At 44.2% G+C, this 18950-nt stretch overlaps 1 protein-coding gene across 1 annotated transcript; it reads left to right on the top strand.

Annotated features, from left to right (window-relative positions):
- Positions 1-9717: 9717 nt before the first annotated feature.
- PPIF (peptidylprolyl isomerase F) lies at positions 9718-18706 on the top strand. The gene is made up of 6 exons (XM_056352480.1): positions 9718-9968; positions 12686-12716; positions 13613-13701; positions 15908-16004; positions 16815-16890; positions 17336-18706. The coding sequence occupies exons 1-6, from the start codon at positions 9780-9782 to the stop codon at positions 17469-17471; spliced, it is 618 nt and encodes a 205-aa protein (XP_056208455.1). The 5' UTR covers positions 9718-9779; the 3' UTR covers positions 17472-18706.
- The last annotated feature ends 244 nt before the right edge of the window (positions 18707-18950 follow it).

Below are 18950 nucleotides of genomic sequence, written 5' to 3'. Positions count from 1 at the left end.
ACTTAGTGAGTATCTCTCTGTTTGTATATGGCGTTTGTGGTATAGTCTAAACCCACCTTTGAAATGCATTCAGATACATAGGGACTACGTAACCGTCTCAGAATACGAGTAACCTATACAAATATGTAATTGAGATAGAGCAGTTACTCCACAGCTGCACAAAGACACAAATCCTTGTTGATGGAGATGCGCACAAGTATATACACAGGTATTTAGATAGATAGATAGATACAGATCTAGCCTAGAAATTTATTTTCTCTAAAATTGAAAAAAAATGGTTTGTTTCTGATTGTCAGCTTCTGCCTTCCTTGCTGGCACTACCCGTTACAATGGGCTTTTAGGACAACATAATAAAACTGAGTTACAGGGCACTCTAGTGAAACAAGAAATATTATTCATTCCAGCCAATAATTAATGAATATTTTGTTCCTGGTGTTCTGTTTTCCTGGAAGCTCCCAAGAAGTGTCAGCGAGACACTGTGTGCAAACCTGCTTCAGCACTGTAGGGATGAAGAACAGTATGAAGAGCCCGCGTGATGTCTTAAGCGCTGTATATTTTTCAACCTTACTCCAAAGTCTCAGGAAGCTACGACGGTTCTGAAAGTGGAGTTTCTCCCAGATGTCACCTCCGGACCCCAGGGCAGTATGACGTGTGTGTTCAGTTGATGCTGCTGTCTCCCATCCCACGTTCCGTCAGCGTGTTCTGTGTGTTGAGCGCTCTGCGTCATGCATTTGCACGTGCTTCCAGGCAGCCACCTACATGAGTATTTCTCTGTGATTTCTCTGCTTATCAGTTGTGGCTTATCAGTTGGTGAACAACTTCAGAATACTCCGCATTTCCTTACTTTTTCTTTACCTAGTCGGTATGGATCTCTGAATCACATTATTTTGGTTGTGCACTTCGTATTGTGTTGCCATGCACTTCGCCATGCCTTTTACAGGAGCAAGAGACTGAAAACCATTAGAACCATGGAAGAAGGACCCCATTTCTTTCGCTGCTTAGACAACAGGGATGGGACTGCTGTGTGTGAACAGAGCTGCTTGCTTTCCTTTGAAGAAGTAAGCTAGACAGCATATAAAACAGTTGTACGATTCTCACCTGAGTTGCTATATATGATGCTCTCATTTGTTATCCTTCTCTGCTTCCTTTAAAACTAATTGATGTATTTTTACATTTTGGTACCTAGTCTTTTATTTGTACGTATATTTAACCAGAGGCCACTTCCCTCTTAACTGCTTAAATTCCAAGTCTGTACAAATCCTCCTGTATTGTGAACCTCCAGTCATGAATGCTTACCTTTCTTTTTTTGCATTTTGAATTATTACCAGTACGTCACCTTATTACGGTTTTCCACTTTCTGTGTGACTGAAATCCCGCTGACTCCCACGTAGGATATAACTCCTAACGTCTGTCATTGTGTCAGTGCACTAGTCACGTTTGTTCTCTCCAAAAGGAGCACAGGATATGTATTGCATCAGACAGACCTCTGAAATCTCCTGCTGAGGTATCTTGTCTCTATCAGTCTACAGAATTTTCCAGGGGAATGTAAAAATAGTCCAGGAGGAACCTAATCAGTTATGCAGTTTCATTTATGAAGCAAGCAGACAGCAACTGCTTCACGACTCCCGCGGGCGTTAGCGTACAGCATGGCACAGGTGGACTTACTGGTTTGTTTGCTACGTAGTTCAACTGCATTTCCAGGAACTCCTTGCTTAAATCGTAATAATTGGGTTTCTGCTGTTTAAGTCTATCCTTCTGTTGAAAAGCTTCTCTTCTCTAAGTGTGTGGGCTAGACGAGATGAAGCTTTTCCCCGTGTATTGAAGATGTCTGCTTGGTTCGCTCAGCATCTTTCCAGTTACTGACCTCACTGTATTTTTTGACAGATGCAGTTACACACAGGGACGTTAGCTTCCCTAGAAACACTTGTATCTACTGCTTTCAAATACACTGGCTTCTCTACGCATTTTGGCTTTATTCGACATCTGAGAGTTATGGGATTACCAGTTCTGTTTTTCCCCTGGGTCAGAGTTTTGACCAATCACATTTTAATTGAGTCTTACAATCTACACTTTCCTGTCTGTCCGCAGTTGTTTCATGATGTTGTTTTTTTGGATTTTATTGAACTATTCTGGAACATTTAGTTTCGTTTGTCACTTTGTTCATGTACCAACACGTCGATTACTGTGAACATGGAGACAGGGTTTTAATTTTATTAAGTTTTAACTAGTCAAAGACTAGAAGTAGTAAAATATTTTTAGAAGTGTTCAGACTGTTGTTAGGGATGTATTCTTTTATTTATTTTGTTTTGGTTGGTTGGTTTTCAAAACCTATTGAAATACCCCACAGTTATTTAATGGGATGCTGGAGTTGAAGTCTTATTTTCATTCATATTTAAATTCATTCAGATTTTCACCAACTATTTTTATATTTCAAATTTATAATTGATGCTCATTTTTCCCTTGTTCATTGCTTCTGTGTTTCTGAGAATGTACATTTTGTACATTTTTAAGACATGCAGAATCCGTGAAGTTTGGACTTAACCCACGTACCCATTTGATTAGCTGTCCTAGTCAGCGACTGGTGAAAATAGCCGCTTCATAAAGTTATGCAGAATATGTTGCTTCACAAGAAATCTTATTTGGCCAGCACTTTTCCTTTCTGAATTATGAACGGTGGCGCTGGGAAGAAGCATTACTTTCATATTGCCATTATCAAACCGATGGGAAAATGTGCAGGAGCAATGCTGAGACAGAATCAGAAGTTACGGAAACCTAGACTCCTGACTCCTCTGAATGGTAATAGAAGTTCTTACCCTGAGCTTTTAAGTATTTCACCAAACGTTTCATTATCCAAAAATTAGGTTCTTCAGTTATAAATGCAACACATGTTAATTTGCACCTGACAACTTGTTAGCGCATTTGGTGGGACATTGTGTATTCAGGTGATTGTCACATGGAATTATGTCATCTAAGTGTGTCATAACGCTCCGTGCTAGCTAGTGCGGTAACGCTGTTATGTGCTGATGGTAGGCAACCCTTTCTGTGGTGGAATTGCAAAAGAAGCAGAAAGGAACTGAGAGGTTCTGTACTGTGAGGTTGGTTCCAGCAGAATTGTTTGTTAGAAAAAACTGTGCAATTTTTTTAGCCTTGTTATATCTGTGAAGCTTTTAATTTCTGGGTGATTCTTGTTCAGACTGATGCTGTCTGACCATTGTTCGCTTTCAACACCTGTTGTGAAGTTATACAACTGAAAAACATGTCTTGAAACTCCAATTATTGTTAGAATTAGTTTAGTGCAGACAGGTTAATTCACCTTGTACAAGGTACGAAGGCAGCTGTTACCTCAACATGCCGTCATATTTACACAGAAGACAAATTCAAGGAAAACCCAAGGTTTTACCAGGCAGCTGATTAAAGCAGAGCTCTTGAGAAACAACGTAGAGAAGAAAGGTCATGAAGACATGACATTTTTTTAGAAAGCTGCTAAATATTGGTGAGGGGAAAAGATCAAGCTCAGAAAAGGGACCAAACTGCACCAAAGACCCCTGAGAAAGCAATTCACAAAAATCAAGTACCGTATCAGGGATGGAGAGTGAAAGACATATAGTTGGGAATCTGGGGTGCTGCTGGTGACGTGCTGCATGGGACCGTGCGTCCCACACGGTTGCCTCTGTGAACATGGCAACCATTTCCCACTTGAGTTGCAAGTAAAATTAAATTTAAAACGTGCCTTGACTTAGAATGCCGTGCTACCACCCTGTCGGTCTTGAAATACTAAATGTGTGATGTTCTTCCCCTTTCGTTCACCTGGCTGCATTTTCTAGTGTTCTTGGCAGCGATTACAGGAAGCGTCAGTAGTCCTCTGGTTTTGGTGTTATCAGTTACGTATGGGTTATCTCACAGAAGCGGGACCTGGTCAGGGGGGTCACACAGCGAGAGGAAGGACAAGGCAGGGCAGGAGCCAGCAGTGGTGAGAGAACAGATGTAGGTTTCCACACAGGTGGGCACTGCGGCAGCCTCTGGGCATGGCGGGGGGGGGAGGCAATGCGGTGCCGTGTTCCGCTCCCCGGGAAGGAGCTGCTAAGAGTCTCCTCTGATGAGTAATTTCTAGGCAATTCCATTTTCAGTAAGATTGTGCCAAGCTCCACCACTCATCTTACTCATATGAGATGAAGTAGCATGACTAACCCGTTCTAGAAGTATGTCTGATACTATTACCTTACTACTTGTTCCTCAGACCAGAGGTGGTACTTCACAGGTAAATAAACTGAAATTTCCCTGTAAGTTTCAAGTCCTGTTATAATTGAAATTTCTGTGTTTTAAAAGATAGAAGGGCTTCTGTAACTTCTGGTGTATTGTAATACTGTTTCGTAAACACACAAAGCGTCTCCCCACCCACCCACAGCCAAGCCACCCGTCTAGACCTCCTGGAGCTCTGTGAGTCCACTGGGAGCGATAGCTGCATTTTTCTTGTAGCCTAAAAACATGCATTTACAACGTCCTACATGCCTCCCCAGGCTGCTGTGGTCTATCCGTAGATGTTCAATGGACCGGCAGTAGTGGTGTATAGACAATCTTCTGGGAAGCTGCAGGCAGCTGCAGGGTGCCCTGGGCGCTGCGTAAAAGGAGCTGTGTAATCTGCCACACTAGCAGTGAGTTTCTATACATTATGCAGGGAGATTGAGTAATGAATTCCGAGCAAGCAGCGTCACTCAGAACTTCTGACATGAAAATGCTAATCATGGCTGTAAAGAGCATGAGTGGATTGAGATTTTTCTTGTATGACTATTTGTCGGTAATTAGTATGAAGTCATGTGGGGAAAACTCCTCCTTTATGTACAGTGTGTGCTGGAGAGAAGGTTCACATGAACTGGGTTACTACAAGTTGTAAGAGAAAACTTTGTCCAGGGGAAATATTTATTACCATTTTTTCTTTTTATCTGTAAATGTACCTGTGTGGCTACTCTATGCCCTTTGAGCTCTTGTATGATTTGATTTCACACTTCAGTCACTTGGTATAATGGAAAGGTCTTTCACCATCTCCCCCACTCTAGTTCCCATTCATAAATAAATGCGTATCAAAAAAATCCTTTCCAGCTCTCAGCTCATCTTCTAGCTTAGCCAAAACCTTGAAGAAAAAAATGTTTTTAAGTGCAGCACATCCAGGCTCACAGGTGGAGGGCAGCAGTGCCCACTGCAAATTCCTGCTCTCCCCACTAAAAATCAAGCTGAGTCCCTGTATGACCTAGCAGCGGTCCTTGAGAAAACTAGGTCCCAGATGTGTGAGGGGTCTTAAAAATAACACCATGGGAATCCCCAGTGTCACAGTTACCAAGTGACGTGTGTGTGAATTCCATCTCATAGTAGCTTGCTGCTGCCTGCATTTGAGTTTTTATTTGCCTGGTCTAAGCATACAGCCCCATGAAGAGCACATCAAAGTGCGCCACAGACAAAGATGAGTCGCATGCGGTTGCAGTCTTGCAGTTGGCGGGTTGCAGAATGTGATCTTGCCACCGCTGCCAAGATCCATCCAGCAGCAGCAATCCAAGACTGAGTAATACAATTAACCTACATGCCTGTGTCATAAACAAGTAGGAACGTGATGAGACACTCTTAGGATCAGGAATGCTTATCACCTTGTTACCAGGGCCATGTCTATCTGCTGGGAAGTAACATCATTCCAAGCCCCTGGAAATCAAAATCCAGTTGATGCAAATGACCGAATTTAGGTCATGTTTCAAGCATTTATTCCTTCTGTTTCTTTAGAAGAGTCATTTAACTGCTGCTGGTATTTCCTGTCTGTTTTGGCACAATGGTGGTAATACTTACTCAGGTACTTCGTAGTCCTATTTAGACTTTCGAGTTGTAAGCGATGTATCAATGTGAAAGACAGTTACTGTATCATTTAAACATCTTTTTCCTATGCAAGAGTTTCTCTGCTAGGATATAAGAAGGGTCCTTTAATAGGTGTGTTTCTAAAAATACCTATTTGGAAATTTTTTTCGAAAGGGTCCTCCCTGTTTATCAGTGTGTAACTTCTGTGTTGTCTTCTGAGATTGTGGGAAGGGAGAGCAAGCAATGAAATCTGTGGAGCGGGTACCCATCTCCCCAGCGGCTCTGCTGAAGCATCTGTCTGACTCTTGTCTGCGCCGCCACATTCCGTTGTCTATCTTGGATAGTGCAGGGATGCCAGGAGCGCTCATTTTCCAGCCAAATGTACTCATCTCCTAGCTGGATGTTGCAGAATTTCAATGATGAATGTATCTTCAAACAGGTGCGTTCAAAGCTTCTCTAAAATAATTTCAGTTGCTGAGCTAGCTCTAAGCCTTGTTTGGTAGTGATCTAGGGTGGTCTTTGAGAGGTTTTGGAGCATTTTTTCTGTCCTTCTTGGAAAGTGACCTCTGTAACTCACAAGTTCCTGGTCATACTGTCTGCATGAGTTCTAATGACTCTGCATTAGACCATAAGAAGTGATATAGTAGCTTTACTGCATAAACCCAGAGATGATAACTCAGTCCATATTCCCAAATACAAAAAATGACCGCTGTGAAAGAAAGCGAGTTGTTTTGCCTTCTCGACAAGGCCTACAAATGAGGAAAATGCATTGTTTGCTCTACCAAAGACATCTGTGAACTCTTAGCAAAACAGTTTGAAGCTGTTCTGCTGATGCTTCCCAAGCGTGAAATAAGATGGTACTTTCTTCTTCTCACCTTTTGTCCCATTTATCAAATAATAAAGCCTTCAGGGCCAGAACAGTCTGTTGTTACAGGTATGCACAGCACTTAACACCCAAGTGCTAATTTTGGTTTGGGCTTCTAGTGGCTAATGGATGATTAGTTTAAGTGAAGTTATCATTTCCCAAAAATGGACTTGAAGCTGAGAGGCTATGACAAGGTAACAAGGAAATGCGTGCTGATTTAGCTAGTATTAAAAAAAAAAATAAATCACCTTTAGTTTGTTAGTAAAGGAATAGATAGCACTAGCGTGGCACTGTATGTATAAAGTCATCGTTCACCCCTATCTTGGATACTGTACAAAGATCCCCTCATCTCAAAAAATCCATAAAAGTGGAAAGAGCTTGAAGAAGGGCAATAAAGATGATCCCAAAGACATGGAACAGCTTTCTTAAAAATAATATTAAAGTTGGCTGTGACTTTTCAGTCTTGAAAGGAAATGACTGAGAGGAGAAAAGATGTAGGTCTAAAATCATGCACGGTACGACACGGATGGATGCCAATCTATTGTCTCCTCCAGTTTAAGAGGTAGGGCACGTTAGATGAAGCTAATGGGAGCAATATTAAGAACAGATTCTTGATGCGCTGGGCAGCAGGCCTCTGGAAGGGTAGCTTCCAGTTCATTGCCAAGGAAGCTGCTGATGCTGAGAGTTAAGACAGGACCAATGAGTGAATAAATACACAGGGGAAAGAGAAAAAAGAGGATTACTACGTACCAAAGTCACATCCAACTCGGGAAGTTCTCTAAAGTGCAAGCAGTAGGAGGTTGAAAACATGCTGACTTACAACACACTCCTCTCCTGTTTTCACTCTTCCTTTGAGACAGGATTCTGGACAAGATGGACCCTTTGGCATAGCTTACTACGGTTGTGTAGTTGCAAAGCATCGTATGTGCTATAGTCATCCCTACGGTACCACCAGCTGTTGTTGAATTGCTCTCAAAATTCTTCACCTGCTATACGGACGTGAAGTATGCGTATCTCTGGAGCGTGTGCCTGAAAAATGGTTCATCTAGGATTTCTGTCTGAAATTGTACGTTGTAGTTCTGCCCTGAACTTTGTGGTCAGAGCAGTGCCTTGATTGACATCTTTCTGAAGATTCAGTGAATGTCACTGATGAAGTCGCTTTTAGCAACTTGACAACAAAGAACTTAGGTGGAATTGCAAGGACTACAATTCCTCGCATAGGGGCTCTTTGTGTGTTTCTGTTATATACTCTATTACATGGTTGTGTTGCTCTAACCTTAATTAGAATAACTTAACTTACAATAAAAGGAACGTGAAAATTACAGGTGGATAACTACTAGAATCACCCTTGGTTGTCTGTCTCTCTCTCTTTTTTTTTTTTTTTAAGGATCGCTTTAGGAGTTATTTTCCCACATTCAAGGGCTAGAATTTTTGACAAGGGGAGGCTGCAGTACTGTAAATAAATGCTATTTGGTGATTTACTGCCTTAAAGTGATCTGTATAAAACCGTGCATCCTTTTTAGAAATGTAATAGAAATCCTGTTTCCATCTGGAAAGCTGAAAGATCACAGGAAGCAGACAGAACGTCATGTCTGTGCAGAGCTCATTTTGCAGAGACTCAGTGGTCTAGCTGTGTCCTTTTAACTGCAAGGTTTATCATAAATGAAAAGCATCGGGCGTCCTGGGCGTCCTTTGCTTCAGGTACACTGGGGCAGAACTCTGTAGGTGTAGCACACTTGCACGAGCTTGTCGTGGAGACCAGAGCGTCTTTTCCTGTTTGTTTTCAGTGAAAAAGAATTGGTCTGTGATACCAGTGGGCTTGCATATTGGATGTGACTGCTGGTTGAAGAAGTGCTGATGCAGTGGTGGTAGGCTGGGGTTCACCCAGCAGTGTGGAAATGCACTATTAATTATCTGGATGAAATAAACTATTTGCCAGTGGTAAAATATCCCGACAGGCCTAGGTTTTTAGAGACTACGTATACTGGTTTATGAGGAGTTGTCATGCTGCTGGTACTGCTGATGGAAAAACTTCCTTTGACCTCACAGACCAGCACCAAACCAAAGACACTTTGTGGCATTAAGAATTCGAAAAAGTTTTGAAGGTCCTTTACACACAGAATCAGGATGACAATTGGAGAGTATTTCAGAGTAATATCTAAATATGACTAAAATATGTACTGTGTATTTGATCTGAGTTACTAGGTTGGGAAACTAAAATGACAAATATTGTGATATAAAACACGAACAATATTTCCCTAAACCATTTAACCTGGACTGCTGCTGCTGACTTCTGTAACCCCTCAGGCAGGCTGCCTTGGGAAGCCGAGGTCAGGCTCTGAAGCGACACGGTGGGCGCTCCGGAGGGTCCGTGATGCCAGGGTGACACCGCAGGTGGGTGCTGGGGCGGCCCAGGCCGTTTCGGCAGACGCTTAGTGACAGGGCTCCGGGTGCGGCGGTGAGCCATGCCGTGCAGCTGGCCCGTGGCCCCCGTGACCCCCGTTCCTCCGCGCTCCCACACGCGATGGCGGCCGCCCCGCCATTCCTGCCGTGGCGCTGCCCTGGGGCCTGCGGGGCAAGCCCGAAGGCGACGGGTGGAATTATCAAATTGTAGACCCTTCCCGGCACTACTGATCCCTGGGGTTAAGGGGCTGTGAGGAAACGCGAAAAAACCACCCAACCGACCCACCGACCCGCACCCAACCCGAAGCCAACAGCCCCTAAAAGCCGCTGAGAAACGGCGGGCAGCACGGGGGTGGCGCAGGCCCCGCTCAGGCGCGGTGCGGGCAGCGCGGGCCGCTGCCGGGGCCCAGCTCCGCTCCCGGCCGCCCGCCGGAGCCGAGCGCCGTCCCGCCGCGCCCCGGGTCGCACGGCAGCCGCCAAGCCCAGCCGCAGCCGCCAAGCCCAGCCGCAGCCGCCGCGGCCTGCTCGGCCCCGCCGCCATTTTGCCCCGCGGGCCGGCCGCCGCCGCCAGTGGGCGCTGTGGCGCCGCGGCGGAGCCAATAAAAAGGCGGCAGCGGGCGCGTGTGCGGGAGCGTGTGCCCGTGCGCGGGAGCGTGTGCGGGGCCGGCCGCGCAGGATGCTGGTGCTCGGCGCCGCCCGCCGCCTGCTGCGCCCGCCCGGGGACCTGCTGCCGCCGCCGGCGCTCGCCTGCCTGTGGGCAGCCGGTGCCCGCGCTTGCAGCGGGGCCAGCGCCGGCCCGCCGAACCCGGTGGTGTACTTGGACGTGGGCGCCGACAACCAGCCGTTGGGACGCGTCGTGCTGGAGGTAGGGGGGCGCTTGGGCCTAGCGCTGGGGTTGCCGACGGCTCGCCGGGACACCGGGCACCGTGACCGGGAAAGCCTAGGGCGGCGGGGCACCCGGGCATGGCGGCCGGTGAGCGGCAAGGTCAGGGCAGGCCGGCGGCGGGGGCGGGGGTGGCTGGCGCGGTGGCCGGCGCCGGCTCCTGGGGCCGCGGGGAAGGCACAGCCGCCCCGGCGTGGCCGTGCCAGGGGCCCGGGGGATGCGGCCCTCGCCGGGCTGCCGGCGCCGCTGCCGGCCGCGCTCCAAGGGCGGCGAGGCGGGTGGCGGGAGGGCCGGAGCGGGGCCGGGCCCGCAGCCCGACTGAAGCCGGTCCCGCGGGACGCGGCGGTGGTGCTGGGGGCGGCCCCTGCGGGCGCGGCTGGGCCGTGCGGTGCTGGGGAGCCGCATGGCAGCGCACCTTGAACCGTGGTACAGGAGCTGAAATACCCATCGAGAATAAAGTCCCTGCCTTGGCGCAGGGCTGGCCCGGGGGCCAAGCGCGGTGCCAGCAGCAACTGGGGCAGCGTGCCCGCAGCGGTCTTCAGCCGCTCCTCCTGCTTCCTTCTGCTTTTTCCTTGGGTTTGTTCCCCCCCCCCGGGAGCTCACTGTTTGATTCTTGGTTTTCAGAGGTACAGCCTCCCTGCTTCACGTGAAAGGTGTGGGCAGCTCCGCTGGAACGGGCAGCCAGCTCAGCCGCCAGCTGGCAGCCGGCTCTAGCCTCAAACACTCGCTCTCTGAAATACTCCGCCGTTCGAGGAAGGCCTGGGCAGGAGCACGGCAGCATGCTCTGCTCTCACAAAAAGCGCGATAAGCGCCGAGACTAATTGCGGTATACCAGGTGTCCTTGGGGCTGGGCACGTGCCTCTGGCTAGATGCCTTGTGTATGGGATGAGGCTGTGCGCCAGGACTGCGCCTTGGAGAGGGAAGGGTGCTCTTCCAAATGCTCCCTGCTGAGGGAGTTCAGTAAACTCCCACCTCCAGCACCCATGTTGGGTCTGTATTGATACATTTTTAAAATGCACTTGGTAAGGGTTCTTTCAAAATGGGTTTTCCTTGAGGCTAGAGCCTGATTCACTTATCTTCATGGGAAGTGTCAGCTTATAAATTAATTGGACACTACCAGCTCACGTGTTCTTAGGAGGTAACGTTTGACGGAGTCATAGGTAAAAATATTGCTACCTAAGTTTCCTGTTCATCAGTGAGATACAGTAAATAGCTAGATGGTATTATAAAAAATAGCATTAACATTGCTTTATTTCTTGTGGCAGCATTTCATTTCCATGTTAAAGATTTTTAATATGCCCAATTTACAGAAAACCTGAATGCATTGCAGCATCACCTTGAATCTTTGGCTAAGTTGTGGTTATATTAAGCTGCAAATTCCAGCTATTTGAGGAGAGTATCCTGGGGAAGGAACGTTAAGTTCTTGGTGTGGCCGTACTGTTTCTAGGTGTCTGTTGCTAGCCGCTGTCAGGATGTGTGACTAGATAAAACTTTGGTCTGACCTGGTATGGCTGCTTCTATGTCATGTTTTCCAGGCAATTATAGTACCCTATGTTTTTAAGATTAGTAAAAAGATGCAGACTAATAAAAATCGGCAATTTTTGTTGGTAACAAATGTGTATGTGACATCATGGGTTGATTTTGATACACAGTTTCTGCTCTTCACTTTCTTTTGCCTTTTCTGTAGATTTCAAGAGATGGCTCTGTGCTGGAGAGGCTTTGATTTCTCTGGTTGTATCCAAACTGGCTTTGATCCTTGGGGTCCATCATAACTATTCTTAATTATTGCTAAATTATTGTGTTGATTAATTAAATCATTAGATACTGCTCAAGTGGCTCTTCATTAACTATTCAAAAGTTGCGCTGAGGGAATGTTTTTTATTACTAGCCAAATGCTTGGAAAGTCTTAAGGTGTTCCAGGAGCCAGCAGTGTGCCCTGGTGGCCGAGGAGGCCAATGGTGCCCTGGGGGCATTAGGGGCAGCGGGGCCAGCAGGCCCAGGGAGGTGATCCTCACCCTCTGCTCTGCCCCGGCGAGGCCACAGCTGGAGCGCTGGCTCCGGTGCTGGGCTCCCCAGTTCAGGAGAGACTGGGAACTGCTGGGGAGGGTCCAGCGGAGGCTGCGAAGGTGGTGAGGGGGCTGGAGCATCTCCCTGGGGAGGAAAGGCTGAGGGAGCTGGGCCTGTTTAGCCTGGAGAGGAGAAGGCCGAGGGGGGATCTTCTCGATGTCTGCAAATACCTCAAGGGCCAGTGTCAGAAGGATGGGCCGGGCTCTTTTCAGCGGTGCCCAGCGACAGGATGAGGGCGACGGGCACAGGCTGCACCACAGGCGGTTCCTTCTGAGTATGGGGAAGTACTTCTTTCCCCTGAGGGTGACGGAGCCCTGGAACAGGCTGCCCAGAGAGGCTGTGGGGTCTCCTTCTCTGGAGACACTCAAGCCCGCCTGGACACCACCCTGTGCAGCCTGCTCCAGGTGAGCCTGCTTTGGCAGGGGGGTGGGCTAGATGACCTCCAGAGGTCCCTTCCAGCCCTGACCATGCTGTGATTCTGTGTTCTTGGAATTTTGGGTGGCTTGTGATTTCAGGTAGCTCACCCTCCTGGGAAGAGGGTTCAGTTGTACCAGCCTCCTATGTAGACGTTTTTCTACGTACATATGAAAAAGCTGACTTGCTAATCTTTTTGTTTATTTTTTCTTTAACAGCTGAAAGCTGATGTGGTTCCAAAGACGGCAGGTAAGGCAGCATCTCCAGAATTTCACACTTTAAATATTTAAGGTTTAGATTGTAATTTGCAAGAACAATAATACTCTTTCTCCTCTTGGAAATTTTGTGTTCTATCTTCATTTGTTAAATAGAGAAGACTTTGTCAGAGCAGCACTGGTGAGGAGTTAGAATTTGTTGTTGTTCCAAATAATTTTGTTTTGTAATTTGCTCCAAGACAGTACAGTCCATGTGTTGGGTTATCAGTGGTGACTAAAAATGTTTAAAAACACATCAGTTGGCATTGAAATCGAGTCCCAAAGCAAATGGGAAAAGGTAAAGCAAAGGAATGGTGTCTGTTAGAGTTTCTAAAGAGCATGTAGGTTGGGTTGTTTTTTTTTGTCCTAGTCTCTAGCTGAGCAGTGCACTCATGGTGCAAAGTTTTTGTGTTTTATCATGTGCTTCCTTTCTCATCTGCTTATTTAATGTTCTGAAGAACTTGTACTTTTTTTTTCAGTTCCCAGTAGATTAATATCCTAAAAATAAGAAAAAAAACCCCAAAAAGTATCATCTTCGCAATTGCTATTGACAGCAAAGGCTCAAAAGTCAGAAAATGAAACCTTTGACTCATGAGTGGTGGGTTTGTGGAGGTGGGTGGGTTGCAGGTAAGATAAAACAGTAACATCAAAGGGAGGTGAGATGGAAGAGGATTGTTTTGTACCCTGTTCTGAGGCTAAACAATCTTTGTTTCTTTAGCTTTATAACAGGGTTTTTTTTAAGGGATGGAAACAACTAACAGATCAGTAAGACCTTAAGGCTACTATAAAACTTTTGCAGTGTATTAACTACATCCGATGTTTATCTAGTTGTGTTTGATTATATTATGTATCATATATGGGAACATAATAATTTACACTTTGTTTTCACAGAAAACTTTAGAGCTCTTTGTACTGGTGAAAAAGGATTTGGGTATAAAGGATCCACTTTTCACAGAGTGATTCCTTCATTTATGTGCCAGGTAATGTGTGCTGATGTTTTCTTGGTTTTGCTATTAAATTTGTCTGTATGTTAGTTATATATTTTTAGAATCAGTTAGACTTGTAGTAACAATTTAAGTGGCTCTGCTTCTCACCTTTCCTAACTACGGAATGAAGAAGTGACAGTGTTACTTGCATTTCTGGTCTTTTTGCTATGGCTGTTGCTCAGCGCAACTTTTGTGCAACTAAATGTAAATTATGTGTAGACTCTCTTGAAAAACCTGGCTTAAGGCTTTCTGCTTTTGTATAACAGTGTACTTTAGCGTGGGACGTATTTGGCAAAATGTCACTTGCTTGGGAGAAGCAGTTGGGAGAATGACAATCAACCTTGTGTTCTAAGTGAGCTAAGAAAACAACATGTCCATTCTTTATTCCTAGTAGAATAATCTGTTCACAATAGAGAATGTGTGTTTAAAACAAAATAATTTTTTTTTCTGAACATCTCCCTAATATGAAGGGGGGGGAAGGGACCTAAGAGGGTTGGTTGTGGTCAGTTTATGGGTTGACACAGCTGAAATGGATTTTGTTTTGACCTTTCAAAATTCAGAATTAAAGTTCATGCACATTAGCAATTTTTTCTCAAACAGCAGCAACCACAAAAAAAATTGAAAAAGGCTTTTTGAAAGATGATTTTTTTTTTTTTTTTGTCCCTGCTGCGCCTGGCAGATGAGCAGGATTTCAGCTGCTGTAGTGCACCAGATTGTATGATTCCTGGTGGTCCTCTCTTCCCTTAAAAGGACCTATATTTCAACATTGCCTTGTAGAATGGCTCTGTAAAAAATTTGAGTTGAAAGTTACAGTAAGCATGCTCGTTTTATTAATTGATGACTGTGATGGTCCCATCCCCTCTGTTTGTTTATTTTAAGCAAGAAATACAGCTGTCAGAAAAAGAGACCTTAATGTTATGATCTATTACTAAGAAAAAAAGGGGACAAGTGTATTGTAAGGGACGTTTTTTCTTGCCTTTGAAATGCAAACTTTTTTTTTATGATACTGACAAAGGGACAAAGTTTAGAAATCTTGCTGGGGTCAGAAATATAAGAAAAACATAAATCCTACTCTGTTCTGCTGCTAATGAATGAAGTTCTGCTTAAGTCTTGTTCTCCTTGACTCCTTATTTTGTCCACGCAGATGGATCTGAAATGAGGATACTGCGTGGTTGACTCTGTGGTATGATGAGATGATGAATCGTTATTCAGGAGTTACTTGGAAGTCATTACTGAAGTGCGATACTGTCAGAGGTTTCAAGTATTTTTAAGTGAAACAGAGGCCTTTCTACTTGTTGAGATGGGGTGTTAATATGATTCAGGCAATTGGTATAGCCTAATTGAAGGTCATCAGGCCTTCAGACCTGGCAATTCAGATGCTTCCATGTGGCACGCAGCATGCGGAGCATACTTTTGGAACTGCGTAGGAGTAGCTGTAACACCACCCAGAACAGATTAGTCAAGGTGCAAATGGGAAGATGAACCATCATGTGAAATACTGGTTAGGTGTGACTTTGCTGGCATGGGTGGTGTTGCTTCTGGGAGGAGAGATAGCAGATTGCTTAAGACAGTGTTGAGTAGCCACCTTTGCGAGTTGTGGTGGCTGGTTTTTTTTGTCTGTTGGGTTTTGTGTGTCTAACCTAAGACAGATGGTCACATCTATCCCATCGAGCAGCACGTAGCTGAGGAAAATGTAAAGTAGCTCAGGTGTAAGACTTAAACAATAAAACCTAGGAATACCAAATAGTAATAATGGAGATCCAGACCAGTGTTTATACCTGTTGGAAGAAAGCAAGCAAGCGAGCCGAGGGGGTGGGGGGGTGAAGTTCTGAGGTCTTGCCTATGATAATGAATTTGAGTGATTTTGTTTTGAGGCCTTTGAGGTGTTTCTTAAAATAACTGCCGTTTGTTGCATCACATTTGGGAGCAAGGCTGGTAACACAGAAAGGTCGTTGCTGGAGTTTTGGATTTCAGCTGGGGGATATCAGCAGTATTTAAAGCAGAAATTTATTTAGCTTGGTCATATCTTCATCTCGTTACATGGTTTTAAATCCTCATGTCGCCATACATGTTCTTAACCTGAAGAAAATTTGCTGATTTTATTATTACTTTTAAATTAGAGCGAGTGAGTGTATTTTCAATAGCATGGCTTCTGATGTGAAATAATTTTTGTGGAAGTTAATAGCCATTTCTGTTTCAGGGTGGTGACTTTACAAATCATAATGGAACTGGTGGAAAATCCATTTACGGCAGCAGATTTCCAGATGAAAATTTCACGCTTAAGCACATAGGACCTGGTAAATAAACATATTCTTTCTACCTTATGATGACTAACCTATAATGAAGCATTGATTATGAAGAGGTACTTTTAAAAAATAAAGGGGTTTAGATGCACGGGGCACCTGGTAGTTACAGAAATACCAAGGAAGTTTAACAAGGTGTTGTCCCTGGCATGTGCTTATTTGTGTAGACTGCTGTACTAATACAAGTAAGCCTGTAGCAGGTGACATTGCCATTCGTGTCCTTACTATAAAAGGGACCGTGCAAAATAAGGGATGGAGTTCTTGTATTTTGCTTACAAATTCCGCAAAGATGAAATTACTGCTTTTATTTTCCTCTTTTGTAAGTCATAGACTTCAGTTTTTACTTAGATGATTATTGCAGAAGTGAAAGCTATGTGGGATTTATTTGCTAGGTTACACAGGCATGTCCTTTTGAGCTCAGATTAAATCCAGAAAAAGGCAAAGCCATACATAAGAACATCTGATTGAATTCTGTAGTCTTTTTGTTTGGGTTTTTTTTTTCTGGCTTGTTACTTCCTCATCACAGGAAACTACTGCTGCTGTTGAACCACAGTAGAGGTTAGCTGATGTTAATCATGTTCAGGACACGTACAACTAATTATGTTGCTAATGTTCTTGCTGTGGAAAGAAAAGAGCTGGGCTGGAGGGGGTTGTCAAAGACAAGAAGTGTTAAAAATCATTTGGGGACAATTGGAGACTGTCACATCTTCTGTCTGTCCATCTTTAAATGTGCAGAGGAAAATTGTCTTCTCTATTGCATGCTTGTTACACCAACCTAATAAGCTGCTGTTGCTGTTGTTCCAGGTGTTCTCTCAATGGCCAATGCAGGACCCAATACAAACGGATCTCAGTTCTTCATTTGCACTGCAAAAACTGAATGGTGGGTTCTCAGCCCAGCATATCAACCTGATGAAGTGATGCCTGGATCTGGGGGGTTGGGGGGTTCTTAAGGTGTTTTTGTGTGTTGATGGTTTGTTGGGTACTTGATTTAGTTTGGGTGGGGGGTGTGTTGTTTGTTTGGGGTCTTTTGATTTCTAAATTACTTGGCTCGCAGTAGAGAAAAAAAAAATCATTCTGTGGTGCTTGCGGGAGGAAGGGCTGTCAGTATAACAAGGCTGCTATCCCTCAGAATAGCTTCTTAGGTCTAGAGCTAAAAGTATTTCATGTCACTTGTAGAGCAGTTGTGCCTTTGCCAGAGTTGATCAACTGATGAGAGCTATGAAGATCTGCTAACATCCCCTCACTGACTTTGGTTTGGTTTAGTCTTCATTGTTGTTTGAAGTGAAACTATTTTTTTTTATAAATAACTGTTATTTGTTTTACAGGCTAGATGGAAAACACGTTGTTTTTGGGCATGTAAAGGAAGGAATGGATGTCGTGAAAAAAATTGAGAGCTTTGGTTCCAAGAGTGGAAAGCCCTCCAAAAAGATTGTCATTACTGACTGTGGCCAGCTGTCATAGCCTTTTGCCCTACCATTCATGACTACTTCGATGCTGTGAAAAATTAATCCTAAAATTCCCCAAACATTTCTGATCCCATGAGTAGCACCTATAGAACTATATTTTCTATTTAACTTTGTCCAACTTTTATACTTCTATTGAATAATACTGATTAAAAGCATAAAGCAATAACTGAAGTTTGTTTTAACTGAGCTACCTTGGTAGTCACACTGATTTGGTAGTCCCATTGTCTTTTTAAAGAAGCCATACGGTCACCCTGAGCATTATAAATTGAGAAATACCATGTTTCCTTTGGTGCTAATAAATGCCTAGCCTCTTGTTCATCTCATTGTTCTGAAAAAATACACCATAACTAGGGCTTTCAAGGCTGTCTGCAACAAGACTCTCAGACCTCATCTTTCTGTGTCTCAATTTAAATCTATCCAATAGAATGAATGTGTGGTGGTTGGGGGTTTTTTAATTTAATGCTGTTTTAATCATTTTTTTTGTTGTCTCAGACCACTGTTTAAAACTGAGCTCTACCTTACTTGCTTCAATGGAGCAATTTGACTTCTGGGTTAAGCAGATTACTTTAGGTTTAGCTGTACCAGGGCAATAAGACCACAAATTAGCCAAAAGAGCTTGGGACTTTTTTATTATGCAACTGTGAACTCACTTGAAGTGTGTTTCTGCTCGGAGATCTGGTTCTGTGAGGAATATGGCACAAGTTCTCAATAGATAAGCCTGGTTTTGCACCTTGAGAATATAATCAGTGTAGCAAGCTTACTTGAGTGAGAAATAGGTTTCATTGCTTTTTGGTTTTGGGTGGGGTTTTTTGGTCCTGTGAAGTCAGCCTACCGTGCATATTACCTGGATTGTGATGTTTTGGTTTTTTTCTCATGTGTGATCAGCAGAAGTCAAAATTGGTTACCGTGGAATCACAATACCTAATTGGTGCAGCAAAATCATGGTTGGGGTTGATACACAAAAGGAAAGAATTCAGCTGATCAGACAAACACATTTCATTTGTATAAACTGGTATGTTTGATGTGGTGTGCTTGAGCAGTAACATGCTGGAACCTCACAACGTGACTTAGAATCACTAAGGCTGTAAAGTATTAATGCTTGTGGGAAAAATCACTTGACTGTTTTTTGTGCACTAATCTTGTTACTGAAGAGCAAAATAAGATGTAATGGCTCTCTTCAAATGTGAATTTGCTTCCACTGCGTTCTGATAATACATGGGTTTAAAACTATTTTGCACTGGATTTTTTTCTACTGAGGGCTGCACTCCTATGTGTACAAGGTAGTATTCAGAGTGTAATTTTGCAGAAAATGGAATTGAAAAGCTTTCTTTCCACTATAGCTGCTTCATCTTTTTTTTGTAATATTTGAAATATTAATTTGTGCTGCTTTGGCTTATTTCAGTTTGATACAATAATGAGGGAGTTTTTTTTGTGTTTTCTTAATTTGTATATGAAAAAATAATTAAATACAGTT

This window comes from Falco biarmicus, chromosome 9 (assembly GCF_023638135.1).
Source record: "Falco biarmicus isolate bFalBia1 chromosome 9, bFalBia1.pri, whole genome shotgun sequence".
Taxonomy (NCBI): Eukaryota; Metazoa; Chordata; class Aves; order Falconiformes; family Falconidae; genus Falco; species Falco biarmicus.
Note: the sequence above shows the minus strand (reverse complement) of the source record. Positions and strands in the feature narration are given on the sequence as shown.

What these genes read in the sequence shown, in the direction of transcription:
- PPIF (XM_056352480.1), top strand. Translation starts at nt 9,780, where the DNA reads ATGCTGGTGCTCGGCGCCGCCCGCCGCCTGCTGCGCCCGCCCGGGGAC. An exon ending in TGTGGTTCCAAAGACGGCAG is followed by an intron (nt 12,717 to 13,612) that starts GTAAGGCAGCAT and finishes TTGTTTTCACAG; the next exon opens with AAAACTTTAGAGCTCTTTGT. An exon ending in TTCCTTCATTTATGTGCCAG is followed by an intron (nt 13,702 to 15,907) that starts GTAATGTGTGCT and finishes TTTCTGTTTCAG; the next exon opens with GGTGGTGACTTTACAAATCA.